This window comes from Danio rerio, chromosome 1 (genome assembly GCF_049306965.1).
Source record: "Danio rerio strain Tuebingen ecotype United States chromosome 1, GRCz12tu, whole genome shotgun sequence".
Taxonomy (NCBI): Eukaryota; Metazoa; Chordata; class Actinopteri; order Cypriniformes; family Danionidae; genus Danio; species Danio rerio.
Window position 1 is genome coordinate 11,409,695 of NC_133176.1, and position 26,085 is coordinate 11,435,779.

Here is a 26,085-nt window from a genome sequence, read left to right on the forward strand (position 1 = left end):
TGTAGATATTAGGACCATAAAAAAGACAAAAATTCTAAGTAAGAAAACCTTTTTTGTGAAAATCGTATAAATTCCGTATAAATACAGTGATTAAATTCAGACTGAACATTACATGTCTTGCGACGTTACTATTGCGGATGCACACAATGCGCTATCTATCTATCTATCTATCTATCTATCTATCTATCTATCTATCTATCTATCTATCTATCTATCTATCTATCTATCTATCCATCTATCCATCTATCCATCCATCCATCCATCCATCCAATATAAAACACTTAAAGTATAAAGTACTTGTATTATAAAAAATATTCATATAAATGAATACAAATGAATAAATCTTATAACTTTTTGTGGTTTCATGATTCATATTTTCGAGGTTCCATGATTTGACGAATGTAATGCAATGTGTGATTTTATTGTGTGGTTAAATCATTATTTTTGATTTCCAAAATTTTTACACACATTTACATATAAATACTTTTTAATACTTTACTTTATAATTAATTTACATATAATATAATTATTAATTAACTTGTTGATTTAAGTGCATGCTTCCCTTCATGTCAGCGATAGCTCTGCATGCAGCCATGCTTTTGACTGCAAGATTTAGGGCTTCTCTGAGTTAGTTTTGAAATTCAATATTAGCTCGAAGAAAATCCAGAACTGAATCTTGTCCACAGCATTCTCTGGCAGCTGCAGTGGCATTTGGCAGAACCAGGACACAAAACATAGAGCATTTGGCATTTGGGTACCTTCAGCATGAACCATACATCTGTCTGAAGGCATTTGGCATCTGCAGGCGTATTTTTTGTATAATAAATATATATAAACCAGAAGTCAAGGCACTCCCACTCAGCTCTTCAAGGTTTACTGCAGTGAACCAGATTCCTGCCTTCACCACAGTGCTTCATATGAATGGTTCTCCTTTCTTGAGGATGTTAATCATCCCACCAGCAAATCAATACACACACAGAGGCACACTCAAACATTGTGGCCGACCTCTTTATGTAATTTGGTAAACTTTACCATCTTCTGATTAAAGCAAGCTGAGAGTTAAGTGGGAGTTTGTAAATTACATTTCCAGGCATTTTAGCAATCCTAGAAAATGAGTTTTGCTTTTAAGTGTTTCCAGAGATTGGCTGCTGAATTATTATTATTATTTGGCATTATACATGATTTGTTTTTAAAGATAACCTTAAAGACACAATGAATTACATGCTACAGTGTTCATTATAGATGATTTTATTAATGCATTTTTTATTTCACATTTCTTCTACTTCTCTCTCCCAGCAATCCAATCAATTTCTAATGGAAAATAACTTTTTTTTTTTTTACCTGGATGGATACGAGTCACAATATAACATAAAACACAGTCTGTTTTTGTTATTAGTAGTCTGATTTAATTGTATTGCTTTAGGTATTAAAAAGTTGATGAAAAGCTACTAAATAATTAATTATACCATTAAAATATAAGAGGCTACACATAATGTGACCAACATCGTAAGCTTCTTTAATTGCCAGTATGTTGTTCAATTATTGAAATTCTATTAATTAAATATAATTGCACCTTCATATAATGTCAATAATAACCAACATAACACAATTAATAAAAATGTCAGTGTACCATTAAAGTATTGGAATATTATTAATGAGGTAGTTCAAGTAAATATTTTAGTCTGACTAAAATTTGGGAATCCTATAATAAAAGACCTGTTCATTACCATACAAATCAGTTAGCTTATGTCAGGTGTGTTCAAACTTTGTTGTGGAGGGCCAGTGTGCTGCTGAGTTTAACTCAACAACTTGCTTCAACACCTGCCAGGAAGTTTTTAGTATATAAGAGCTTGATTAGCTGGTTTAGGTGTGTTTGATTAGGGTTGGTGCAAGGCATGGGATGATAACCAGTTTCAAGCTTTTAAAACCACCAGAGTTTTATGTTATACCATTCCTGATGTATATATATTTTTAACATGTTTTTTCACAACTATTTTATATCATTTTTTCAGGGCAACAGTACCTCCAGCAGAAAAGGAACCTCCATATAAAAAGCTACTGGTCCAAAATATTTAAAATGTTTCTTAATATAAAATATATTGTGTTAAATTGGATTGGGGGGGTATTGTAATCACAATACCGTGATGTAGTGAAACCATGATTTTTTATCCAAGGTTATCAGAATCTTATACCCGCCCACTCCTAGTTGAAGCTAAACTCTCCAGGACACTGACCCTCCAGGGGTCACCCTACCTGGCTTATGTTACAGTAGTATGTAAATAAGTATGCTAAGCTAACAGACAAATTAAAAGTATGCTAAAATACAGTATATATGAAAAGGAGGCAACATCAAAACCTTAAAGAAGGTCAAATGCATTCACTTAAAAGGTTATCATGGCCAAAAAAAAGTCTATCACAGCTTTTGAACTGAATAAATTTGATTTGATTGGTGTTGCCACTTTTTCATAGCCAGAATGATTAGCCCTTCTGAATTATTAGCCCCCCCTGTATATTTTCTCTCCCAATTTTGAAAAATATATTTTTTTCAACACATTTATTAAAACTATTAGTTTTACAAATAAGTGCAAATAACTAATTTCTTTTTTTCTTTGCCATGAAGACAGTACATAATGTTTTATAGATATTTTTTACTAATATTCAGCTTAAAGTGACAATTAAAGGCTTAACTGTTTATTAGGTTAACTAGGCAAGTTAATTAGATAATCAGGCAAATCATTACATGTTTTGTTCTGTAGACAATCATACATATTTGTTAGGGGGCTAATATTATTGACCTTAAAATAGTTTTAAAAATTAAAACTGCTTTTATTCTAGCCAAAATAAAAGTAATAAGAAAAAAATATTATAAGAAATACTGTGAAAATTCCTTGCTCTTTTAAACATAATTTGGGAAATAGTAAACAATAACTTTATATTTGCATACTTTTTTGTTTGGCTGAGCACCCAGTTGAGATTTATTGCAAGCTTTTGAAAAGTATAGAAGCAAAAGTCTAAAAATGCTAGTAGACGAAAGACTAATAGTCTAAAAGTTTAGCACCTGCATTTAATGATCACTCTTTCTCAGGCCATATATTCTTCATCAATGTGGTGTAGGACTGAACAATACAGTGCTCAGCATATATATATATATATATATATATATATATATATATATATATATATATATATATATATATATATATATATATATATATATATATAAGTGCACCCTTTCACATTTCTCTCTTTTAAATTCATGTTTTTAATAGGAAGCTTTACAATATATTTGTGCATATACATTAGATTAGTCAGTACTGAAGTCAAATCTGGAGCTTATCTAACAAAATAAGCAAAATAAGACTAAAGACTACTACACCCAAATGTATCTGTTATAGAAAAAATATTAAATACAAAATTTAAATAGAAAATAAATTCAAGAGAAGCAAAAAAATTGAAAGACTTAGTTGAAATGTAGGTTGTAAAAACTTTGCAATATTTTGCTTGAATTTAATTGTTTTATCTTTCGATTTATAAACATGTTTGGTGCCTAAAATATTATTTTAATAAATATATCTGTTTAATAAATCTTTTTGAATTATGTGTTCCAAAATACATTGCCTATATTCAATGAGAAATTAGTAAAATTATTAATTTTTAAAATGGGGTGTACTTAATTATGCTAAGCACTGTATATATTGTTTAGGCGTCGATATTGCAGTGTGTGTATCTGCAATAGTCACATCGCAAGATTAGATTATTTAATAAATATTACAAAATAAAGATATTATTTATTGGAATGTTTAATTACTTATGAAATACCATTTCTGTACCTAAATACTCTCCAGAAATTCATAAAGCTCTGTTTATTTATTTATTTATGCTGGTGATTTGTTATAATTTACCCAGATGCACTGCATAGAAAAATATTTGATCATCCTAGTCAATCTAAATTAATTAAATGTCCCCAAATAGAGCTATTCAAATCATCTGGTAAAATGATATACATATCACGGCAATGTCAGATTTTGTCATGTCAGATTGCATGTCAGATTTTTCCACCATCGTGCAGCCCTATTGTGGAGAAATCTTTTTTAATATGGCTTAGTAACATGTAGTGCTGTGAATGCTCAGGATTATGACAAGTTAGTGCCTGTGCCATCATGAGAGTGACATGTCCTTTGAACTGCGAGGTAACAAGAAAACTATCCGGTGCTTTTGGATCCCCTGTCCAGAATGCATGAGCGCTTTTCCCCCGGGGAGATTCTGCTTCAGTAATTTTAAATGGTCTCTTCAGAAAAGCGCTTGCTTGTCTCTGGCAGGGACCTTATAGTTAACGCTCCTTGTCTTTTGTCATTATGATCTCTGAGATGGAAAGAGGGGCTCTGCTTCTGACACTGAGAGCTTTTTGGGATAGAAATGGCATTGTCTGAAGAGTAATGACATGTGGCTCCACAATATTCCATTTCCTTGTGTTACATCATCACTCGAGCATTATCTTTCATCCCATTCAATTCCCCCGTGACCTCATTCCCATTCAGTTTTAATTCCCAAGTAAGCTTTTTTAATCAATATTCATAAAACTAGTTTGCATACTAGTATACAGTACGTACAAGAATTCCACATTTATTTTTGATAAGAAGTTGACATCAGAATTATTAACGTAATTATTTTAATTACTAATTTCTAATAACTGATTTATTTTATCTTTGCCATGATGGCAGTATGTAATATTTTACGTAATATTTTTCAAGATACTAGTATTCATCTTAAAGTGACATTTAATGGCTTAACTATAGGTTAAATAGATTAGGCAGGTTTGGGTAAGGCAAATCATTGTACAATGATGGTTTGTTATGTGTAGACAATCAAGAAAAAAAATATTGCTTAAAGGGGCTAATAAAAATGACCTTAAAATTGTGTTTAAAAAATTAAAAACTGCTTTTATTCTAGCCGAAATAAAACAAATAAGACTTTCTCCAGAAGAAAAAATATTATAGGAAATACGGTGAAGAAAATCCTTGCTCTGTTAGTGTTAAACATTATTTGGGAAATATTTGAAAAAGAAAAAAAGTCAGAGGAGGCTCATATTTTTGACGCCAACTGTACTGTATTGCATACTGTATAGTTTTTGTAGTCACTAGTTCAAAGCATGATTGTTACCGATTTCAGCAGTGTTTTCAATAAAATCTAAAAGCATTGTGGGATGTCTAGGCTAGGCATGGGACGATAACCGTTTTCAAGGTAAACCGTGGTTTGGAAAAGTCAAGGTTTTAAAACCGGCAAAATTTTCTGCTATATCGTTCCTAAGGTATGTGTAAAAATTTTTTATCTTTTTTTTGTTGTTTTGTAGCACAACAGTGTCTCTATTCCAAAAAAATATCAAAAGATGCTGTTTTAAATTTTAAAGAAATCTGCGTTTTTCAAACAAACGAAGACAGCAGAAGTCAACGATTCATTTAAGTTATTTAGCCGCACATGTTTACTGTTTTAAAATATTTAAAATGTTTCTCAAAGTAAAATATATTGTGTTCAAAAGTGGAAAAAGGTTCATTTTTTACTCAGACATTTAAAATGAATATATTTTAGAGCAGTAATCACAATACTGTGAAACCATGATATATTCAGAATCTTATACCGGACTGTGCCTAGTCTTGGCCCACAGCCAGTTTAGTCAGCATTGACTATATTTATTTACTTATGTACTTATTTACTTACTTACTCCCAGGGCCATTTATATCAAAGTTAATTTTTAGCTGCACCTACAGTAATTGGTGTTTTGTAATATCTATTTTTTTTTATAAGGTGGGATGTTAGCCCACCGCTCAGTCCCTAACCTCTTGGACCAGGACATACACACATACACTATGGACAATTTAGCTTACCCAATTCACCTATAGTGCATGTCTTTGGACTATGGGGGAAACCGGAGCACCATGGGGAAACCCAAGCAAACACAGGGAGAACATGCAAACTAAGGCTGGGCAATTTGGCCTAAAATCAAAATCTCGATTAATTGAACTCTATTACAATTAATGAACGATTATTTTATTTATTGGGTGGTGAAACCGCACTACTATGTCATGTTGTGGTCGTGCCTCAAAATGGGAGTGATTTGGATCCCATTTTAACGTCAGGAAATAAAAAAGAGATTTATTGTCTTTATATCACTCCAGTATGACTGTGGACACACTGTCCATACACACAGTTATGTCCAAACAGCTTCAGAAAGATGATTTTCATCATAGGTGCCCTTTAAATAAAAAGTAATAGTTTATTTTTTATATTATGCTTAAAATTTTTAGTTGCAATACTCGTATATAAATTTATATATAATTTATAAATAAAATATAATTTATTTATTTGTATTTATTCATTTTTTTTTTAACTAAATTCTGTCCAGAAATGGCAAAAAAAGTCTGCAGATTTTGTGTGCCCATAAAACTGACTAAACCAGCTATAATCCAAAGCTTGTACATTCAATAAACATCGTTTTTGGTGGGTTATTTAATCATATTTTGTTTTCAATTAGTCTAAGCGAGTGTCTTTAATCTTTCTACAAGATTCATTTATTTCAGCCCAAATCCACTGTCTGTTATTAGAGTGGGCGACCATGAATGGAAACTGTTAAGGGTCAAAAGCATGTGTCATGATGGGTTTTCCCTCAGTAATCAGCTTCAGAGATCATGGTGAATCTCAGAAAAGGATTTGTGTGTTTGTTTGTTCCTCTCCGCTGTCTGGGTCAAACCATTATCACTTTCTGTAAATTATTCATTAGGTTCATGTGGGGAACAGTAGTGTTTTAGTACATTTAAAGGGGTCATGACATGTAATTAAACAAACAAAAAAAAATTGTTTATTGAGGCTTGCTTATACATTAATGATAGTGTTTGTACAAAGAAACTAATGTGCACAGAAATTATTTTATTCAGCCCTCATTTTGACCCCCTTTCTAATATGACTTGTTTTAAATGGGCTGGTTTTTTAAGCCTTGTCAGAAACTGCCCACTGTTTTGATTGGCTAACGCCATTGCTAAGTATCAGCAGAAACCAGCTCAGCAGCCTCTCTCTGTTTCACTTTTTTTTTTTAAACCATATTTTATGTATATATATATATAAAACTGTGATTCACAGATAAAATGTTCTTGAATTATTCACAGGTTTTTACTCTGTTTATTCACGTTAGGCAACTGTTAATCATTAAGCCACTGAATTTTATTGCTTAAAAGGGCTAATAAAAATTATCTTAAAATGGTTTTGAAAAAATAAAAATTGCTTTTATTCTGGCCGAAATAAAACAAATGAGATTTTCTCCGGAAGAAAAAATATTATAGGAAATAAAGTGAAGAAAATCCTTGCTCTGTTAAACATCATTTGGGGAAATATTTAAAATAGAAAAAAAAGTCAGAGGAGGGCTAATAATTTTGATGTCAACTGTGTTGCATTATATAGTGTAAGAATTGAAATATTACAAATATTCTGATATCTTTGACAATTCAAATCATGAGCTGAAGACAGGGCCAATGGACTCCACAACCCACCAGGGGGTAATGCGTGAAAAACCAGTTCCTGCTGCATTTGCATCTGACTATGCTGAGACTCAGCTTCATCCCCCCAACTCACGCATATGGTCATTTCAATGTTTGAATGTTTTAGATTAACCAAACTGACTTTAATTATCATGTTTGATATCATTTGAAATGTCTCAGTGCAATTGGTACAATGGTCTCATTCTCTCAGAAATAGATATAATCAACACAATAAATATATAACTTCAGGCATCTTTTGAACCACTGTGAAGGGTGTGACTTTTTACACACACCCCCTTCCTTGAGGGAATTCTTGGATTATTTAAGGCAAGGTTTGAGAAAAACTCGGGGCGATTCTGCCTAACCAGATCAGCCCATAACATGGCTTGCACCATGTTATGTATATTACAAAGTCAGGAATGCATCTTTTTCATCTTGGATTTATCTTTGATAATTTGATGTTTTGTATTGATCATTTATGAATTGACTGATTGAATTGGCATAATACATTTACCTGATTAATAAATTGTAATGTTTGACCATATTTTGCTCACTCTGTAATTATTAATTCAAGTAGATTACGCTGTATCCTTGTTTCCGCACGTCTTGCGTCAGGTCAGTAGACGGACTAAAATCCAATTGAGATGGAGCATTGGCACACTAATTGTGTTTTAGCGATCCGGCTGACTCTTGATATTGATTCATGTGTACTTAGGTGGAAAGGGCGATAACTTCCGTCTAGGTCAACAAGGTGTTGCACGACTAACCTAGATTGGGTACCCGACCTTTGTTTGAAGGTAATATTATTCTAAATTAAGTTCATATGGGAAACCATGGGCTTGGTGAAAACCAAAGTTACTATAGAGTCCAGTAGTCGGGTACATTTATATTAATGCCCTAACCTCTAATTAGAAATGATGATTGTCTTAACTCAAAGGTGTACATCTAAGCGGGACTAACTAAAGTATTTTAGAACGAGCGCGCTGGTAGCGGCCATCTAAAGTATTAGTCAATTTACCTCTATTTAATATTCAAGACTGACCGGAGTGTGACCGTGAGGGACGCCTTCGGCCGAGGCGATTTCTCTGAGCGACATGAGCACCCGAATGAACGGATGTAATAGTTACTAGTGAAGGCAAACGGTTCAAACATTTATCTAAATTACATATTGATATAATCTTCTTAATGTTTTATATTTGGAGTCAGATAAAACGAGGATAAATATATTAATATTCTAAACCACCTCATACTAAAATTGGAGTCAGATATGAGTTAAGTTTAATATAAATCAACATTGTGCACTGGAAAGACCGAACATGCAGTGAACCTTCATCCACCATTGGATACCGTCATTGGACCAACTGGCTGGACCCTACAATAGCAAATACTGTATAATTTTGTAGTCACTAATTCAAAGCATGATTGTTAGCCATTTCAGCGGATGAAATGATTTTATTCATCTCTCATTTTGACCCACTTTCTAATATGACTTGTTTTAAATGGGCTGGTCTTTTAAGCCTTGTCAGAAACTGTCCACAGTTTTGATTGGCTAACGTCATTTCTAAGTGTCAACTGTAAATCAATGAGCTACTGAATTTTGTTTAGGCGGGGCCTAATGTTCTATGATGCATTTCTGTTTTTTAAAGTTTTGCTATGAAGGCAGTGTATATGCAAATATGCCCTTGTGATGTCACAGTTTCCAAATGAGCCATTTTTAGCTTGATTAAATAAATGCCTTGTTTATAATGAGGAGGGTGTTTTAAGCTCCAAAAATTGAAGTGTTTTTTTTAAATACCTGTTATTTTTAAAAGGTCAGCTCAAGAGCTCTTTACAAATATATCGATATAAAAAATTAACAATAATTATTATATTAAGACAGAACACTGGGGAATATGTTTATAAACTTTTAAAAAATGATTAAACAAATATTTTTATCCATTTATTCTTAGTGAATATTGGTAATATCCACTCACCGGCCACTTTATTAGGTACACCTTTGTACCAGGTTGGACCCCCTTTTGCCTTCAGAAATTCCTTTATCCTCTGTGGCATAGATTCAACAAGGTACTAGAAATATTCCTCAGAGATTTGGGTCCATATTGGCATGATAGCATCACACAGTTGCTGCAGATTTTCGGCATTGAGATCTGGTGACTGTGGAGGCCATTTGAGTACAGTGAACTCATTGTCATGTTCAAGAAACCAGTCTGAGATGATTCACGCTTTATGACATGGTGCGTTATCCTGCTGGATGTAGCCATCAGAAAATGGGTACACTGTGGTGATAAAGGGATGGTCATGGTCAGCAACAATACTTATGTTGGCTGTGGCGTTGACACTATGCGCAATTGGTACTAATGGGTGTCCAAAGTGTGTGAATAAAATATAAATATAATATAAATACCATTACACTACCACCACCAGCTTGAACCATCGACACAAGGATGTGTGCATGCTTTCATGTTGTTGATGCCAAATCTGACCTTACCATCAGAATGTTGCAGCAGAAATCGAGACTCATCAGACCAGGCAATGTTTTTCCAATCTTCCGTTGTCCAATTTTTATGAGCCTGTGCAAATTGTAGCCTCAGTTTCCTATTCTTAGCTGACAGGAGTGGCACCCGGTATGATCTTCTGCTGCTGTAGCCCATCGGCTTCAAGGCTCGACATGTTGTGTGTTCAGAGATGCTCTTCTATGTACCTCGGTTGTAACGAGCTGTTATCTGAGTTACTGTTGCCTTTCTACCAGCTCGAGCCAGTCTGGCCATTTATCAGACCATTCTCTGTAAACTCTAGAGATGGTTGTGCATGAAAATCCCAGTAGATCAGCAGTTTCTGAAATACTCAGACCAGCCTGTCTGGCACCAACAACCATGTCACGTCACTTAAATCACCTTTCTTCCCCATTCTGATGCTCGGTTTGAACTGCAGCAGATCCTCTTGACCATGTCTACATACCTAAATGCATTGAGTTGCTGCCATGGGATTGGCTGATTAGAAATTTGCATTAACAGACAGTTGGACAGGTGTACCTAATAAAGTAGCAAAATGGACTGAAAATTTCGCCTGTTTTTATTTGCATTTAGTTATTTTGTTCAGCACGTCACCGTCTCACGTCGTCTTCAGAGAGATCAGATTATATAAGTAACTTCTACAACTTCCCTTCATGACATCAAAAAGCTGTTCAAAAATACTTCAGCTCTGCCTCTGTGCTCATTACCGCGCTTTCAACTTGGAAATTTCAGAATGAGCAAATATTCATGTGGCCGCAGCTCTTGTGAATTGCCATCTTGGGTTGCCATGGTAACCTGCAGGGTTCAGTGTCTGTGTGTCTGTCTCTCAATCCTGTTCTGTATGTGTTCATTTTACATATTATCATGGCAACTTTTATTTGCACACAGTGAGGCGGCATGGTGGCTCAGTGGTTAGCACTGTCACCTCACAGCAAGAAGGTTGCTGGTTTGAGTCCTCTCTGTGTCAGTTGGCGATTCTGTGTGGAATTTACATGCTCTCCCCGTGTTTGTGTGGGTATCCTCTTGGTGCTCTGGTTTCCCCCACAGTTCAAAGACGTGCGCTATAGGTGAATTGAATGAACTAAATTGGCCGTAGCCTATGAGTGCTTGTGTGAATGCAAGACTGTATGGGTGTTTCCCATGTTTTTTGTTATTCAAATAGTTATTTTCTGTGTGAAGATTTAAACACAATTTAGAGAAAAAATATCTGTATTTAGAAATAAAAATAGTTGCAACTAACTGATTTGTAGATGAGTCTGTATTTTGTGTGTGTTGCAGTATTTACAGTATATACATCTGATCTCTTTTTTCTCTATAGGGTCCAGTGTCAAATGAGGGGACGCTGTGATTCCCCCCTGCAACCTGTGCTTGTTTTGGGTCTCCAGTGCATCAAATACACTCTCTTACCTTAATAATTTGGTATTACATAAAAAAAGTATACGCAGACTTTCATGCACATCGCCTGAACTTCATCTCTTAGGGTAAGAAATACTTCCTTCTGTGATTTTTCTCCATCCGTTATATGCATGTTAAACTCATTTCCACTAACTTTGTGGCATTTTCTCCATCTTTCATGCAGTATTTCATAAGGAAAACATATTTGTGGTGTGTGTATCTGTGTGTAAACTCTGTTCAATTCATCTTTATTTCTATAGCGCTTTTACAATGTAGATTGTGTCAAAGCAGCTTACCATAGAAGTTCTAGTAAATTGAAACTGTGTCAGTCCAGTTTTCAGAGTTAAAGTTCAGTTTAGTTCAGTTCAGTGTGATTTACTCAGCATTAGCAACATTTTCTTTTGACTTTGCAGATATTAATATTATACATGTATTGCATTACAGTCAATTAAATCTGATGGGATGAAATCTGCTGTTATTTTTTTAGAAATTAAGTTTAGTTTTACTGTTTCTACACTTTTTTTGTCCGATGTAGGCTTCACTATGGAAGCCTGTTTTCACTCCAGACTAAAAAATATGAAAGGTAACTGCGAAATATGGATTTAAAAATACATAAAAGTTCAGCTGTGAAATAAAAAGTCATATTTACAAGTTTAGATTATATTGTGAGAAATTAGTTAACAAACTACTTTCCACACAAATAATGTATCATCATCACTGTCTGTGAAAGTGTTTCAGCCACAGAATAAAAAAATGCAATATATAATTTAGGATTGCAAGATACAAGCCTGCAGTTATGTGAAAAAAGTCAGAATTCTGATTTAACAAATAATTGTAGTTGTAGTTTTTATACACTAAAAAAAGAAAAACTGAATATGTAAATGTAGAATTGTAAGATATGAACTCATAATTTTTAGTCTGTGGCAAAAAGTTCCAAAAGTTCAAAGATATATAAACTCACAGTTCTGAGATAAAAGTTATTAAATATTAAAATATTATTGCAATTATATATATATATATATATATATATATATATATATATATATATATATATATATATATATATATATATATATATATATATATATATATATATATATATATATATATTCTTAACAAAATGTAAGAATTGCCCAGTAAACTCATCTACGCTGTATCGTTGTTTGTACAACGTTGCCACTTACGAGCTCGTTACAATGTAGAAATTTAAGACGTGAGAAGGCTGTAGCAACGTTGTCTTATGACATTCAGCAACCGTGAGATGACATTCTTACTACATGTATTAATGTTTTTTCCTGGCAATTTATCAATACTGCCTAGAATACAGGATAAGCAGTAATAATTTTAAAAATTGTTTATTCATGTTTCCTTTTAATTTGATAATTGCTTTTGTAAACTTATGTGTAAAAATGCCCCACAGATGTATACAATCAAATTTTTTTATTATATATTTCTCAGTATTTAATTTGTACAGTACAGACCTAATTACAACCAAAAAGTATAAAATAAGGTTTAGATTAGATTAAACAATTGACACTGGGCGTCGAAACTCTGTGCTGGAGAAATTAGCAGCCCGTGGAGTGCAGCTGAAGGCCAGGCGTAGTGGAGAACGCAGTCAGAGAAAGAAATCCACAGCTCAGAGAGAGCCACAGCAGCCACAAGTCAAAATAGGCAGTGAAAAAAGAGATTACTACACAATGACCACTTCATTTATCAAGAAGGAAAAAAGCAATACTTGCGTTTCCTCGGACGTTGTTGAATGAGACGCTGAGCGGTTTGTTGAAATTTAAAATGATTCATTGATGACGAGTAAATGTTGTACAGTGGTTGTCCATGCAGCCTAAGCGCAACCTAAAGCAACGGCCGTTTAAACGGCAGCATTATGACACTGTTGTGACAACCTTCAGCAACAACGTAGATCCTAGATCCTTGATACAACGTTGTAGGAAGGTCGATACGTTGAGGCAATGTTGTGTGTTTGTTGGGTGTAAGGTGTAAACTCAGAATTATAAAGTAAAAAAATAAAATATGCAAGTATCTTTTTTATCATTTAAATTTTTATATTCTGTGGCAGAAAATTCTAAATTGCAAGATTTAAACACAATTTAGAGAAGAAAAATCTGTAATGTGATATAAATATAATTGCAATTAACTGTTTATTTTTATGTTCTGTGTCAAAAAATATATAAAGATATAAACTCAGATTTGAGACGTAAACTTACAATTCAGAGAACAATCTAAATCAGATCCAAACAGAATTCTGAAAAGCAAAAAAAGTTAAATTTGTTAAATCTCATCACAATTTCATGTTTATATATTGCAATCAATACTTATAACCACAAAAGGCACAGTTTAATTAAATTAATATCTTTTTAATTTTGTTATTCCAACTATCCATGCACAGTACCTCTTCCTACAGGGTGTCCTAAACCTCTTCCCCCGTCCTGTTTCAGGTCTGTGCTTTCTGCATCCTTGTATTGTGGGTGCTGTTCCTCCGTCCACCCGCATGGAGGCGCCGCAGGCTTCTCCTGACAGCAGCAGTGAGGAGTGTACTGTACTAGAGGCTCTGCCTGGCAAGGGAACTGCGCTCATTTGCTCTCAACACAAAGGAAAAGTCAGTTGTTTTTTAGTGAACACATAAACACACACACACACACACAATATGATTGCACAGATGGGTAAAGTATAACTCACAGGCCGTGAATTCCCCATGAGCATACACTTTCTGTCCCAGAAAAACAAGTGTACCCTGATCCCAGCTGGTTTATCTATAAATATCATATTGAAAGATGCAGCAACGTGTCTCAATAGGTAACAGAACATTTAGGATATTTGTTCCTTGCAAAAGTATTTGCATAAAACTTTTTTAGTTTTGCCGTTTGGAGGAAATTTGAAATAAATCAGTTTATGTGAGCTGATTCTCAAATTATGACGTGGTATTAAGTCTTAAAGTGATTGTTTACTCAACACAAATTATATTCTAAATATGTAGTAGCATTATTTGGGCTAGATCACATGAAAATGGTTCCAAAAGAAGCTAGCTCTCTGCAACTATCACATGGTCGTCCACTGAAGCTAAGCAGGGCTGCGCCCGGTCAGTTCCTGGATGGGAGACCACATGAGAAAGAGGTTGTTGCCGGAACTGGTGTTAGTGAGGCAAGCAGAGGGTGCCCAACCTGCGGTCTGTGTGAGTCCTAATTCCCCAGTATAGTGAAGGGGACTCTATACTGCTCAGTGAGTGCTATCTTTCAGATGAGATGCTAAACCGAGATCCTGACTCTCTGTGATCATTAAAAATCCCAGGATGTCCTTCGAAAAGAATAGGGGTTTAACCCCGGCATCCTAACCTAATTTGCCCACTGACCTCTGTCCATCATGGCCTTTTAACCATCCCCATTTCATAATTGGCTCCATCACTCTGTCTCCTCTCCACCAATCAGCTGGTTTGTGGTGTGCGGTCTGGTGCAATATGGCAGCTGTGGCATCATTCAGGTGGATGCTGCACACTGGTGGTGGATGAGGAGATTCCTCTCAATGTTTAAAAGTGCTTTGAGTGTCTAGAAAAGCACTATACAAATGTAAAGTATTATAAATTAATATTATGTACAATAAATGCCTTTTTAATTTTCCTGTTACTTAATATATCGATACGTATAATGTTGAGAAATTAAATAAACATTTATTTAGTGATTAGCAGGTTTAATAGAAATAATCATGAAATATAATATGATCTATGACTGTTTTATGATTGCTGATATATAATGAAGAATTGGAACAAGAAACAGTAAAAACATATATATGAAATACTAATGCATTTACTAGAAATAAAAATTATAATTAGGAATTGTAAAATAATCATTTATTATTATTATTATTATTATTATTAATAATAATGATAATTGCAATAATAATAACAATAATAATCGGCGGTTCATTCTGCTGTGGCGACCCCTGATAAATGAAGGGACTAACCTGAAGGAAAATGAATGAACAAGTGAACAATATTGATAATATATGCTTAATATAATATATTTTAATAAAACTACTGATAATATATTATCAGTCAATATCGGTCAGACATCCGAGAAGATGAGACATCCCAAATGAGTTTGGTTACAACTTTGATTTAATTTGCTTACAAAGGTTATTTTAAATGCAAGTAAAGTGTCTTTTTGAAAAATAAATTCTTTGAAATTTGATTAAAATTTAGTAGAAACTTCAACAAGAAATCTAAAAAACACAAATATTATTCCATTGACCTGTTTTAGTACATTTTAGAGTGGTTTTAAAAGTCTGCATTACTTCATGTGTTGTATTCAGGTGTCTGCGCTGTACTGTTTGGTGTGTGAGAATGCAGTGTGTGAAGACTGTATGAACGGAGAACACGCTGAGCATCCCACAGATTCTCTGGAGAAAGCTGTGGATCAACAACTAGCGGCACTGCAGGACAAAGTGGATTCAGCCAAGAACAGGTTGGCCCACCAGTCTCATCATCTCACACATAGAACAGAGAAATAAACACACTTAAGTTACACAGATTTATATAATTACACAAATACAAAGACACACACTAAATACATATAACCTTTTGCCTTTACTTATTCAAAAAACATTTTAATCCTTTCACCTGCCAATAATTTCCATTGTAATACAAATTTTACCATGTTTACAATCTTCTTTCCATTAAACAGAAATTGGGAAAAAAATAAACAGGGGGGCTTCAATTGTACAGTATGTGTATATCCATATTCCACTCAGAGAAGTGTTTTCGTCTCTAAATATGGGTCCCGCAATAAGAAAAACCAATCCCCATCTCCTAATTGCTAGCTTCATTAGCTGATTGGTTAGTGATTGACGATTGATTTTGCTCAGTAATGGTTGATGAATGAATGGATGGTTACTGGAGATGTTTCTGTGACTCGCAGGCTCCCTCAGATCAGAGAAGCGGTTCAGTATCTGAGAGAGATCCTGCAGCAGTTGAACTCTCAGCGCAGCTCCATTGAGGAGGACATTCACTCGTCCTTCAGCGAACTGCACAAAACCCTCGACACCAGGAAGAGCGTCCTGCTGATGGAGCTGGAGGTCACGTACGGACTCAAGCAAAAAGTAATGTGCCCAGAAGATTCAACTCATCACTACTTCATTAGAGTTTGGTGTTTACATTAGTGTCTAATCATTGAACTTACAGCTTATATCAGAATTTTGAAATAGTTTTTATTTTTTATTTAATGTTTATTTTGTTTTCAAAGTTCTAGCAATGTCATTTTTTTAAATGTATATAGTTTTTATTAATTATTATTACTATAAGTATATATATTATTACTATACTCTCGGCTAAGCCAGTTGGCATTTCTGTTTGCATGTTCTCCCTGTGTTGACGTGGGTTTCCTCTGGGTGCTCTGGTTTCCCCCACTGTCCAAAGACATATGGTATAGGTGAATTAAAGAAACTAAATTGGCCATAGTGTATGAGTGTATGGATGTTTCCCAGTACTAGGTTGCGGCCGGGCATCCTCTGCGTAAAATGTATGCAGAAATAATTAGTTGTGGCAACCCCTGATAAATGAGAGACTTAGCCGAAGCAAAATAAATGAATGAGCTATATATTATACTATAACTATATAGAACTAAAACTATAAGTATTACTATAGTATTATTACTTTAACTATAGGTCTATAAGTATGTTATCATTATAATTAGTATAATTATAAGCATAATGTTGTATAATATAATATTATTTATTAGTTTAAATATGTATGTTTTTTATTTACTGGATAAATTGTATTGTTTTATATTTAGTATACACTACCTTTGAAAGAACAATTATCTTAACATTGTTATTCGATGGATGGATGGATGGATGGATGGATGGATGGATGGATGGATGGATGGATAGATAGATAGATAGATAGATAGATAGATAGATAGATAGATAGATAGATAGATAGATAGATAGATAGATAGATAGATAGATAGATAGATAGATAGATAGATAGATAGATAGATAGATAGATAGATAGATAGATAGATGTGTTATTATGTTTTTTGAATTTGTTATCTGAAACCAAATGAAATAAGAAATGAAAGACTGGTCAGTTTCCTAGCATGATTAATCAAGTATTTTTTTCAGATTTTATTTAATTCTAATTTAATAATTTTATTGATTGAACCTTTTAACATATTGTAGAGCAGAATCTGCTGGCCTTCATTTAGGAAAAGAAATTGGTCATAAAATTCTTAGTGCGCGAGTTAAAGTGTTAATGTTTTAAATTTTTTAAAGTGTTCATTTATTTATAGGTACTAATGGTAATAGCAATGATATCCTTTCCATGCTGCATTAATTTGACCCTTTATAAAATGAATGATTCAATGTTAAATGTTAATAAATTTAAAGCATCAATTATGAATAAAAAACCTATAGTTACATTATACATTGTACGTTTCATAAATTGGCTATAGGTGATGTGGTGGCACAGTAGGTAGTGCTGTCGCCTCACAGCAAGTAGGTCGCTGGTTCGAGTCTCAGCTGGGTAAGTTGGCATTTCTGTGTGGAGTTTGCATGTTCTCCCCACGTTTGCGTGGGTTTCCTCCGCGTGCTCCGGTTTCCCCCACAGACATGCAGTACAGGTCAATAGGGTAGGCTAAATTGTCCGTAGTGTATAAGTGTGAATGAGTGTGTATTGGTGTTTCCCAGTGATAGATTGCGGCCAGAAGGACATCCGCTGCGTAAAAACGTGCTAGATAAGTTGGTGGTTCATTCCGCTGTGGCAACCCTAGAATAATAAAGGGATTAAGCCAAAAAGAAAATTAATGAATGAATAAATTAGCTATTGTAAACGAATAGTCCAGGCAAAAAAAATTTTTTTAAACTTGTTTTAAACATATTTGAGTTTTTTTTTTTTTATGTTTTGAAGATTGTTGGAAACCAGCAACCATTGACTTTCATTGTAGGAAATAAATTGTACTATTGAATCAATGGTTACAGTTTTTCATTAATCTTAAAAAATATATCGAATTTTGTCTTCAACAGAAAAAAAGAAAACTTAAACTGTTTTGAAACAAGTACAAGGATGAGTAAATTAATTAAATATTTTGAGTGAACTATCTCTTTAATTCCAATGTAGATCTTTTGAAACAGCCGTTGTTTCTCTGGTGTATCCCGCAGGTCCTGCAGGCTCAGTTAGACACTCTCCTCCAGGAAGAATCTGCCATCAACTACAACTGCAGCCTGACCAGCGAAGCTCTGGACGGAGGAAGCAAAGCCTCTGTCCTGCAGGCCCATAAAGAGGCGGGAGAGCGACTCGGTGACCTGTCCAGCCAGGGCCTTCCTCTCCAGCCTGAAGAGAACGACCAGCTCGACCTCATGATGGAGATCGAAGGCCTGCGCAAGTCCATCCACAACCTGGGCACCATCGTCACCACCAATGCCGTGGCCAGCCAAACTGAGGCGTCCGGAGACGGTCTGGAGCAATGCATCGTGGGTCAGCCGGCATCCGTCATCATAACCACGAGAGATAAAGCTGGAGGACTGTGCAAGACTGGAAACGCCATTATCTCGGCTGAAGTTTACACACCGGACGGAAGCATCGCAGACGGAGAAATTGTAGATATGAAAAATGGAACGTATGAATTTCAATACACGGTGAAGAAAGAAGGCAACTTCAGTCTGGCGCTGAGACTTTATGATCAGCATATTAAAGGAAGCCCATTTCAGCTAAAGGTGAGCAGTTCTCCAGATGATTCTCCGACGACCACCACCGCAGCCAACGCCGCGTCCACCGGCTCCAGCGATGGAGGAGCGAGAAAAAGGAGCGCCAAATCTCCAGGGAGCCGCAGCCGGCAGAAGGGCGTCAGACGAGGAGGAAGCTTGTTCAGCACACCCAAAAAAAGGGTGAACCCCATCGAGGACGACCTGATTTTTAGAATAGGTACAAGAAAGAGAGGAATGTTTGTTGTGTAAAAAGTATTTTTTATTATTATTATTTTGTGGTAAACAATGAGGGCTCTATTTTAACGATCTAGGTGCAAAGTCTAAAGCTCATGCCACAAAAGTATTAAGGGCGCGTACGAATCCGCTTTTGCTATTTTAAGTACGGAAAAATAAGCTCTGCGCCGCAGCGCATGGTCCAACAGTGTTGAGCTTATTCTCTTAATAAGTTATAGGTGGGTTTTGAGAATAAACCAGAGTCTCATCTCCCATTCCCTTTAAGAGTAAGTTGCGTCGCGCCATGGCGCATTTGCTATTTACATGGTGGACTTTGTAAGTAGAAAAATTGAATGCTTCACAAGCAAGAAAACGGGTAAACAGACTATCTGCAGCGAGGATAAATTACTAGCCTTCTCCAATCAGCCTTTACTTTCACTTTCTCTCTTTCGGAATAAGGAAACAGTACACACTCAGCTGAAGACATCTATCAGTCTACATATTTAATTTTGTTTGTTAAGCACAAAGATTTGTTTCAAAACTATTTCTAAATTTAGTTCTAATTTCCAGAAAACAAATAAATAAACAATAATAACAATGTGTGGTCAAAAAACTGAGTTATATTCAAACACATGTCCTTTTATATGCCCATATGGTCCAAAACCTGACAGGTGGGCATATCTAAGCTTGTTTTTAATAAAACAAATATAAATATGCATATAATAATATAAAATATGCATATAATAAATGATACTGCTAATAATAACATTATACTAAAGTGTTATGAATAAACTGAAAAAGCCCCTCGAGATGAAGAAGGCATGGCGTCAGTGGTTTTTATATTTATGTAGAAAATAATAATTTTTGTAATGTTTTATTCCTTTAATTCTTTTTCATCTGCAAAGATATTTGCGTATTGCTATACATCTTGTATTGTATTAATGTAATGTATTAAGCAATGTGTAATCGAGGAGCACAGCTAACACGCTCTGCACTGGACTTTAGACCTGCTTTCAGCAGTCTATTTTAGTTCAGTCCTTAGCAGTGCACCAGCAATGTGCCTTAGCACACCTTTTTTTTTAGGCTTAAACATTCATGAGTCTACAAAGTGGCGCAAATGGATTTGCTATTTAAACAATGTGGCAGAGAACAGGAAAATTACTGTTGCGTTGGTTTAAAAATAGCAACATGTCGGCGCAAACACGTCTTGCGCCTTATTGCGTCCAGTGTATGATAGAGCCCTAATACCCACTGTATTTAGTAAACCAATTTCAGTGGGCTATATGCAGAGCAATGTTTTTTCAGCCACCGAAAGCTTGAAGTGACTATTTTCATTATAGGCTCCTTTTACAGCATCAGTATTGTAATTTAATTAAATAATTAATTTGATTAATCTAATGTCTTACATTAATATACATTTATATTTAGTCATTTAGCAGACACTTTTGTCCAAAGTGACTTACAGTTGAGGCATTCAGCAATTTACAAGAGGCAATACACACAAAAATTGCTAATTATACAAGTTATTTGTTTGTGTTCTAGCAGAGTGTGCTAGAGTTTGTTTGTTTTAGAGAGAGAGACAGAGAAAGTGTTTCTACAGGTGGTTTGTTAAGCCCACTTGTGTGAAGCACACTTCATAAATGAACAGTGTTTATGTCGCTTAATGTGTCAGTGAGATGAATAAGTGTGTATTCTACAGGTGGTTTGTTAACCTCACTCACCTGTGTGAGGCACACAGTATTTTGGGTGACCTTGGTTTTGTTCATCAGAGTTCATACAGTCCAAACCAGATCTTAAACGTGGCCATAACAACGTTTATAATGGCATGACAACGGCAGTGCCAGAGCTGACTTATTCAAAATGAAAAGTCCTGTGCCCATTCATTTATAAAGCACATTTAAACATAACTTTGACCAATGTGCTGTACTAAATAACCATTAACTGGGATAAAGGCAGTTTCACTAATAAAACAGCAAGACTTATGTTGATGATATAAAGGGCAACTCTGCTATGTAACTATTGGTACAAGAGAAATTATGCCATAAAAGGGCAATCGGGTGAGATGCAGGGTATCTAATTAGGGCAGTGGGTTATTCATTCATTCATTCATTCATTCATTTTTTTTTTTGGCTCAGTCACTTTATTACTCTGAGGTTGTCACAGCGGAATGAACCACCAACTTATCCAGCATATATGTTTTACGCAGCGGATGCCCTTCCAGCTGCAACCCATCCCTGGGAATCACCCACACATACTCAATCACACACATACACTACGGCCAAGTTAGCCTACCCAATTCACCTGTAGAGCATTTCTTTGGACTGTGGGGGAAACCGGAGCACCCGGAGGAAACCCACGCCAACACAGGCAGAACATGCAAACTCCACACAGAAATGCCAACTGACCTATCCGAGGCTCGAACCAGCTACCTTCTTGCTGTGAGGCGATTGTGCTACGGTAGTGGGTTATAAATACAATATTGTTGCCCATTGTTAAAAGTAACCAAACAACATAGCTCAATAAGTTGCCCTGTGTATCATCAGCATTTGAAAATTACAAATCATGAAGAAGACACCAGATCAAATGGAAATGATTTTACTCTTGTTTTACTATTGATTTTACTGTTTGTTTTGATAGGAACAAAAGGGAGGAATAAAGGAGAGTTCACTAACCTTCAAGGAGTCGCAGCTTGTTCAGAGGGAAGAATCTTAATCGCAGACAGTAACAATCAGTGTGTGCAGGTAAGAAAACTTTAGTTCCTATATTTAAATGTGGAAATGTACACTCTCAGAAATAAAGGCACGTTAGTTGTCACTGGGGCAGAATGGTACCTCTAAAGTACATATTAGTAACAAAATATACCTTTGAGGTACCATCACGGACCCTTTAGGTACTAATATTTACCTCGTGAAAGTAATGCACAAGACCGCATTTAACTGTAATCAGCATCTTAAATACTTAAAAGTTTTTAATATTTTGATTTCTAAAATAACATTTACATATTTATTATATTATCTTTGCATCAAGATACAGAATTATCTCTTGTGCGAGGTGTTTCTAATGCATTGATACACTCTTAGTTGGAACAGTACAGTATATTGTAGAGCAGAATCTGATAACTGACTTTTCATTTCTTTGTTTTTCCAGATATTTTCCAACACGGGTGAGTTTCAGAGCCGGTTCGGGGTGCGTGGTCGTTCACCGGGTCAACTACAGCGGCCCACTGGAGTAGCTGTACATCCCAACGGGGACATCATTATCGCTGACTATGACAATAAGTGGGTTAGCATCTTCTCCAGCGAAGGCAAATACAAGGTCAGCTATATTTAGATAGTGTGGACAAGCACATTTCACTGCATGCTGGGCAAAAACTACTTCACTGACTGGCAGAAAGGGCCTGCTTCTTGTCAACTGAAATCAACTTTTCTGATTCTGTTGTCGATTTTCGACTTGTGTGTTTTTGTCCTTTTTTTGCAATATGGCATTGGTTAGTGAATTCAGATGAATTATTAACAATATAATTTTGCTGTTTGATCATTTTAGTTATATGTAGTTGAAGACAAAATTATTAGCCCTCCTGTAAAATTGTATTAATGTGTAGACATTATTCATTCTTTAATTAAATTTTTGTTGGAAAAAAAAATTGAGGAAGGACATTTTTCATGGTATTCTGAAGTCTTTAATTTAGGCCCAATCCCAATTCTGTTTTTGGCCCTTACAACTGAGGGTTAAGGAGAATGGCTTCAAAATTTACCCCTAAGAATTGGGACAGCACTACAGCACCTGCACATGACATCATGTCATCGCGATCTCTTGCTTCATATGCGATAACCAATCGTGACTGCTGTAGTTATTGTTATTTATAACGTGTGTTAACAGAGAGTATTCATCAATGTAAACACACCAAAAACAACATTAACAATATAGCAGACACTGTAAAAAGATCATTTCCTGCCACTAGACTTTTTATACAGGGAATTGGAGTGTCAGAATGTTGTGGGACTGCTGTACAGGTTTTATGATTAGGAATTATAGATCGTGAAATTGAGCGGTTTTTATTTTAGCATTTTTTAAAGCATGACGGTAAAACACGAACGCAGTTATAAATATATTATAATAAAACATGTGTTTCTTTGTTTGTTGTAAAAATTCGTAATAATGAGAAAAATACTACATTTTGGATCTCCTTACTTCCGGATGCAGCTGTGGCTGGTGTATTCTGGGAAATTTTCTTACCGCTTGGTTTTGAGTGTGGTCCTGAAAAATCTTCGTTTCAAGGGCTATTCACCCCTTCCCCTTAGCCCTACGCCTTCAAGCTAATGAGAATTGGGACACCCCTACCCCTTGACGTGAATGCGCAAAACGAGGGGTAGGGGTAAAGGGAAGGGCTAAGGGCTAGAATTGGGGTTGGGTCTTAGTCTGGCTGAATAAGCTAAAAATATATTGAAGTTTTTTTTTTTTTTAAACTGCTAAAGTCATAATTTTAGCCCTCTTTTATTATTAGAAATATTTTTGTGAGTACAGAACAAACCACTGTCAAATGACTTGCCTAATTAAGCTAATTTGTCTAGTTAATCTAGTTAAGCCTTTAAATTGCACTTCTAGCTGAACATTAGTAATGTGATTTGCAAATCAACTAGTGTAATATTATGTACTGTTTTCATGCCAAAGATTAAAAAATAAGTTATTATAAGTGAAGTTTCATAAACTAATTTCGAGATGAGCACGTGATATGATTGAGCACTGCTGGCCACTCATCCGTTATTAGGAACAATCCAATCAGAGTGATCCTAGCTCACTATAAATGGATCATTTTCTCCCTACTGCTCTGTCTTCGTTTTGGAAGAATCCCCCCTTCCACCCTATCTCCTCCTTTACCTCCCTTTTTTCTAAAAGGGGAGCTATCGAGACCTACCTGATCTTGGATTCCCTGATATGCTTATTGACCAGGCGGGAGCCCTAGGCTCAAATATCTCCGAGCTCAGGGTTCTCTCCCGGGACAGCATGCCAAACCTGCTTTAAATGCCAAGCATATCTAAGTGGGAACTCCTGAAATTAGTTATTAAAAAATTTATTTTAAAAGATTTCTCCATTAAACATCACTTGGAAATATTGGGGAAACAATACAAATTTCACAGCAGGGCTAGTAGCTATATATAGTGATTGTGTAGCCGCACATTTCAGAGTGTGCTTTTTTACTAACTGCTTCTTGTCTTTGGAATTGAACTTTAGGCTAAGCTGGGCTCAGGACGGCTGATGGGGCCGAAGGGGGTTTCTGTGGACCAGAATGGTCATGTTATTGTTGTGGACAACAAGGCCTGTACGGTTTTCATCTTCCAGCCCAGCGGGAAACTCATCACTAAGTTTGGCAGCAGGGGCAACGGAGACAGACAATTTGCAGGTACAAATCTAGACATACACTAGATATATATTATGCTGATGTAAACAGTGTGCAAATTACAAATAAATACAACCATGCAGTAAAATTATTCTCTGGTTCTGTTTGAATGTAACCTTACTTTGCTTCACATCCAGGCCCACACTTTGCTGCAGTGAACAACAATAATGAAATCATCATCACAGACTTTCATAACCACTCTGTTAAGGTAAGGCAATGAAGTAATAACCTAGCTCACACATATTTTAAGACAATATATGTTTACCTCATGTCAAGCAATATATTACAGATAGCCACATTAATATTGATTATTAATTCATGAAAGCAGGAGTAATAATTATTATTGTTATAAAAATGTAGTAATTACATATAAGATTAAAATGTTTTTAAAATAAAATTCTTATACAGAAATTCATGTATAATGCAAATGTACTTTATCTTTTGTTTATATGAATTTTTTTATATTGTTTATTGTACTTAATGTTCCTATGCCATATTACTGTACAATATGACTTTATACTCTCCTACAGGTATTTAATGCAGATGGGGAATTCTTGCTTAAGTTTGGCTCAAATGGTGAAGGAAACGGCCAGTTTAATGCTCCCACTGGCGTTGCTGTGGATGTCAATGGGAACATCATTGTGGCCGACTGGGGAAACAGTCGCATACAGGTGAATGAGTCCTTCTCGAGTTCCTGACTTAAATCTGAGAGATTCAAGACTGATGGTTAAAGGGCTGACTGAGCGATAAAAATATAATGATATTAGACTATTATAAAAAATAGTACCAAATAAAAGATTTATCTCAATATTATTTTGACATTTTTGATAGAATGATTATGGTTTTAAGGGTGAGTGCACAAAAAAAAAAAGTTTAATTATCACATGATTTACTTTAACTGTAAGCTAGGTTTAAATGACTTTCTTCTTTCATTCAAATCCAATCAGATTTATTTTTTTTTTAATTCCAGCTCTACAATGGCAGTGGTCATCTTATTTTTATTAAACACAAGTCTAATAAATCCATTCTTACTAAAAAAACAAATCCCAAATAAGTCCCACACACAGCTTTGGTTGGTGAATAAAGTTATATGATAAAGGATTGATAGTCGCACCCCAAAAGACTGATAGCTCCAGATTTATGGACTGATAGCCGCACCCTAATCTCCGTCCTAAAGTATTGATAGCCCGACCCTAACAAACTGATTGCTCCACCCAAAAGGACTGATAGCCCCACCCTATAGGACTGATAGCACCACCCTAAAGAATTGATAGGCCCACCCTAAAGGACTTAAAGGGCCGCCCTAAAGGACTGATAACTCCGCCCCCAA

At 35.2% G+C, this 26,085-nt stretch overlaps 1 protein-coding gene across 1 annotated transcript in view; it reads left to right on the forward strand.

The window, feature by feature from the left end:
* Positions 1 to 26,085, forward strand: part of trim2b (tripartite motif containing 2b) — a 29,963-nt gene that overhangs the window by 1,257 nt on the left and 2,621 nt on the right. Inside the window, exons 2-11 of the mRNA XM_009306306.4 lie at positions 11,358 to 11,520; positions 13,888 to 14,048; positions 15,755 to 15,906; positions 16,360 to 16,540; positions 18,599 to 19,361; positions 21,995 to 22,098; positions 22,505 to 22,672; positions 24,590 to 24,758; positions 24,893 to 24,963; positions 25,286 to 25,426. Coding sequence (XP_009304581.1) covers positions 13,941 to 14,048; positions 15,755 to 15,906; positions 16,360 to 16,540; positions 18,599 to 19,361; positions 21,995 to 22,098; positions 22,505 to 22,672; positions 24,590 to 24,758; positions 24,893 to 24,963; positions 25,286 to 25,426 — 1,857 coding nt within the window. The 5' untranslated portion in view covers positions 11,358 to 11,520; positions 13,888 to 13,940. The remainder of the gene's footprint in view (positions 1 to 11,357; positions 11,521 to 13,887; positions 14,049 to 15,754; positions 15,907 to 16,359; positions 16,541 to 18,598; positions 19,362 to 21,994; positions 22,099 to 22,504; positions 22,673 to 24,589; positions 24,759 to 24,892; positions 24,964 to 25,285; positions 25,427 to 26,085) is intronic.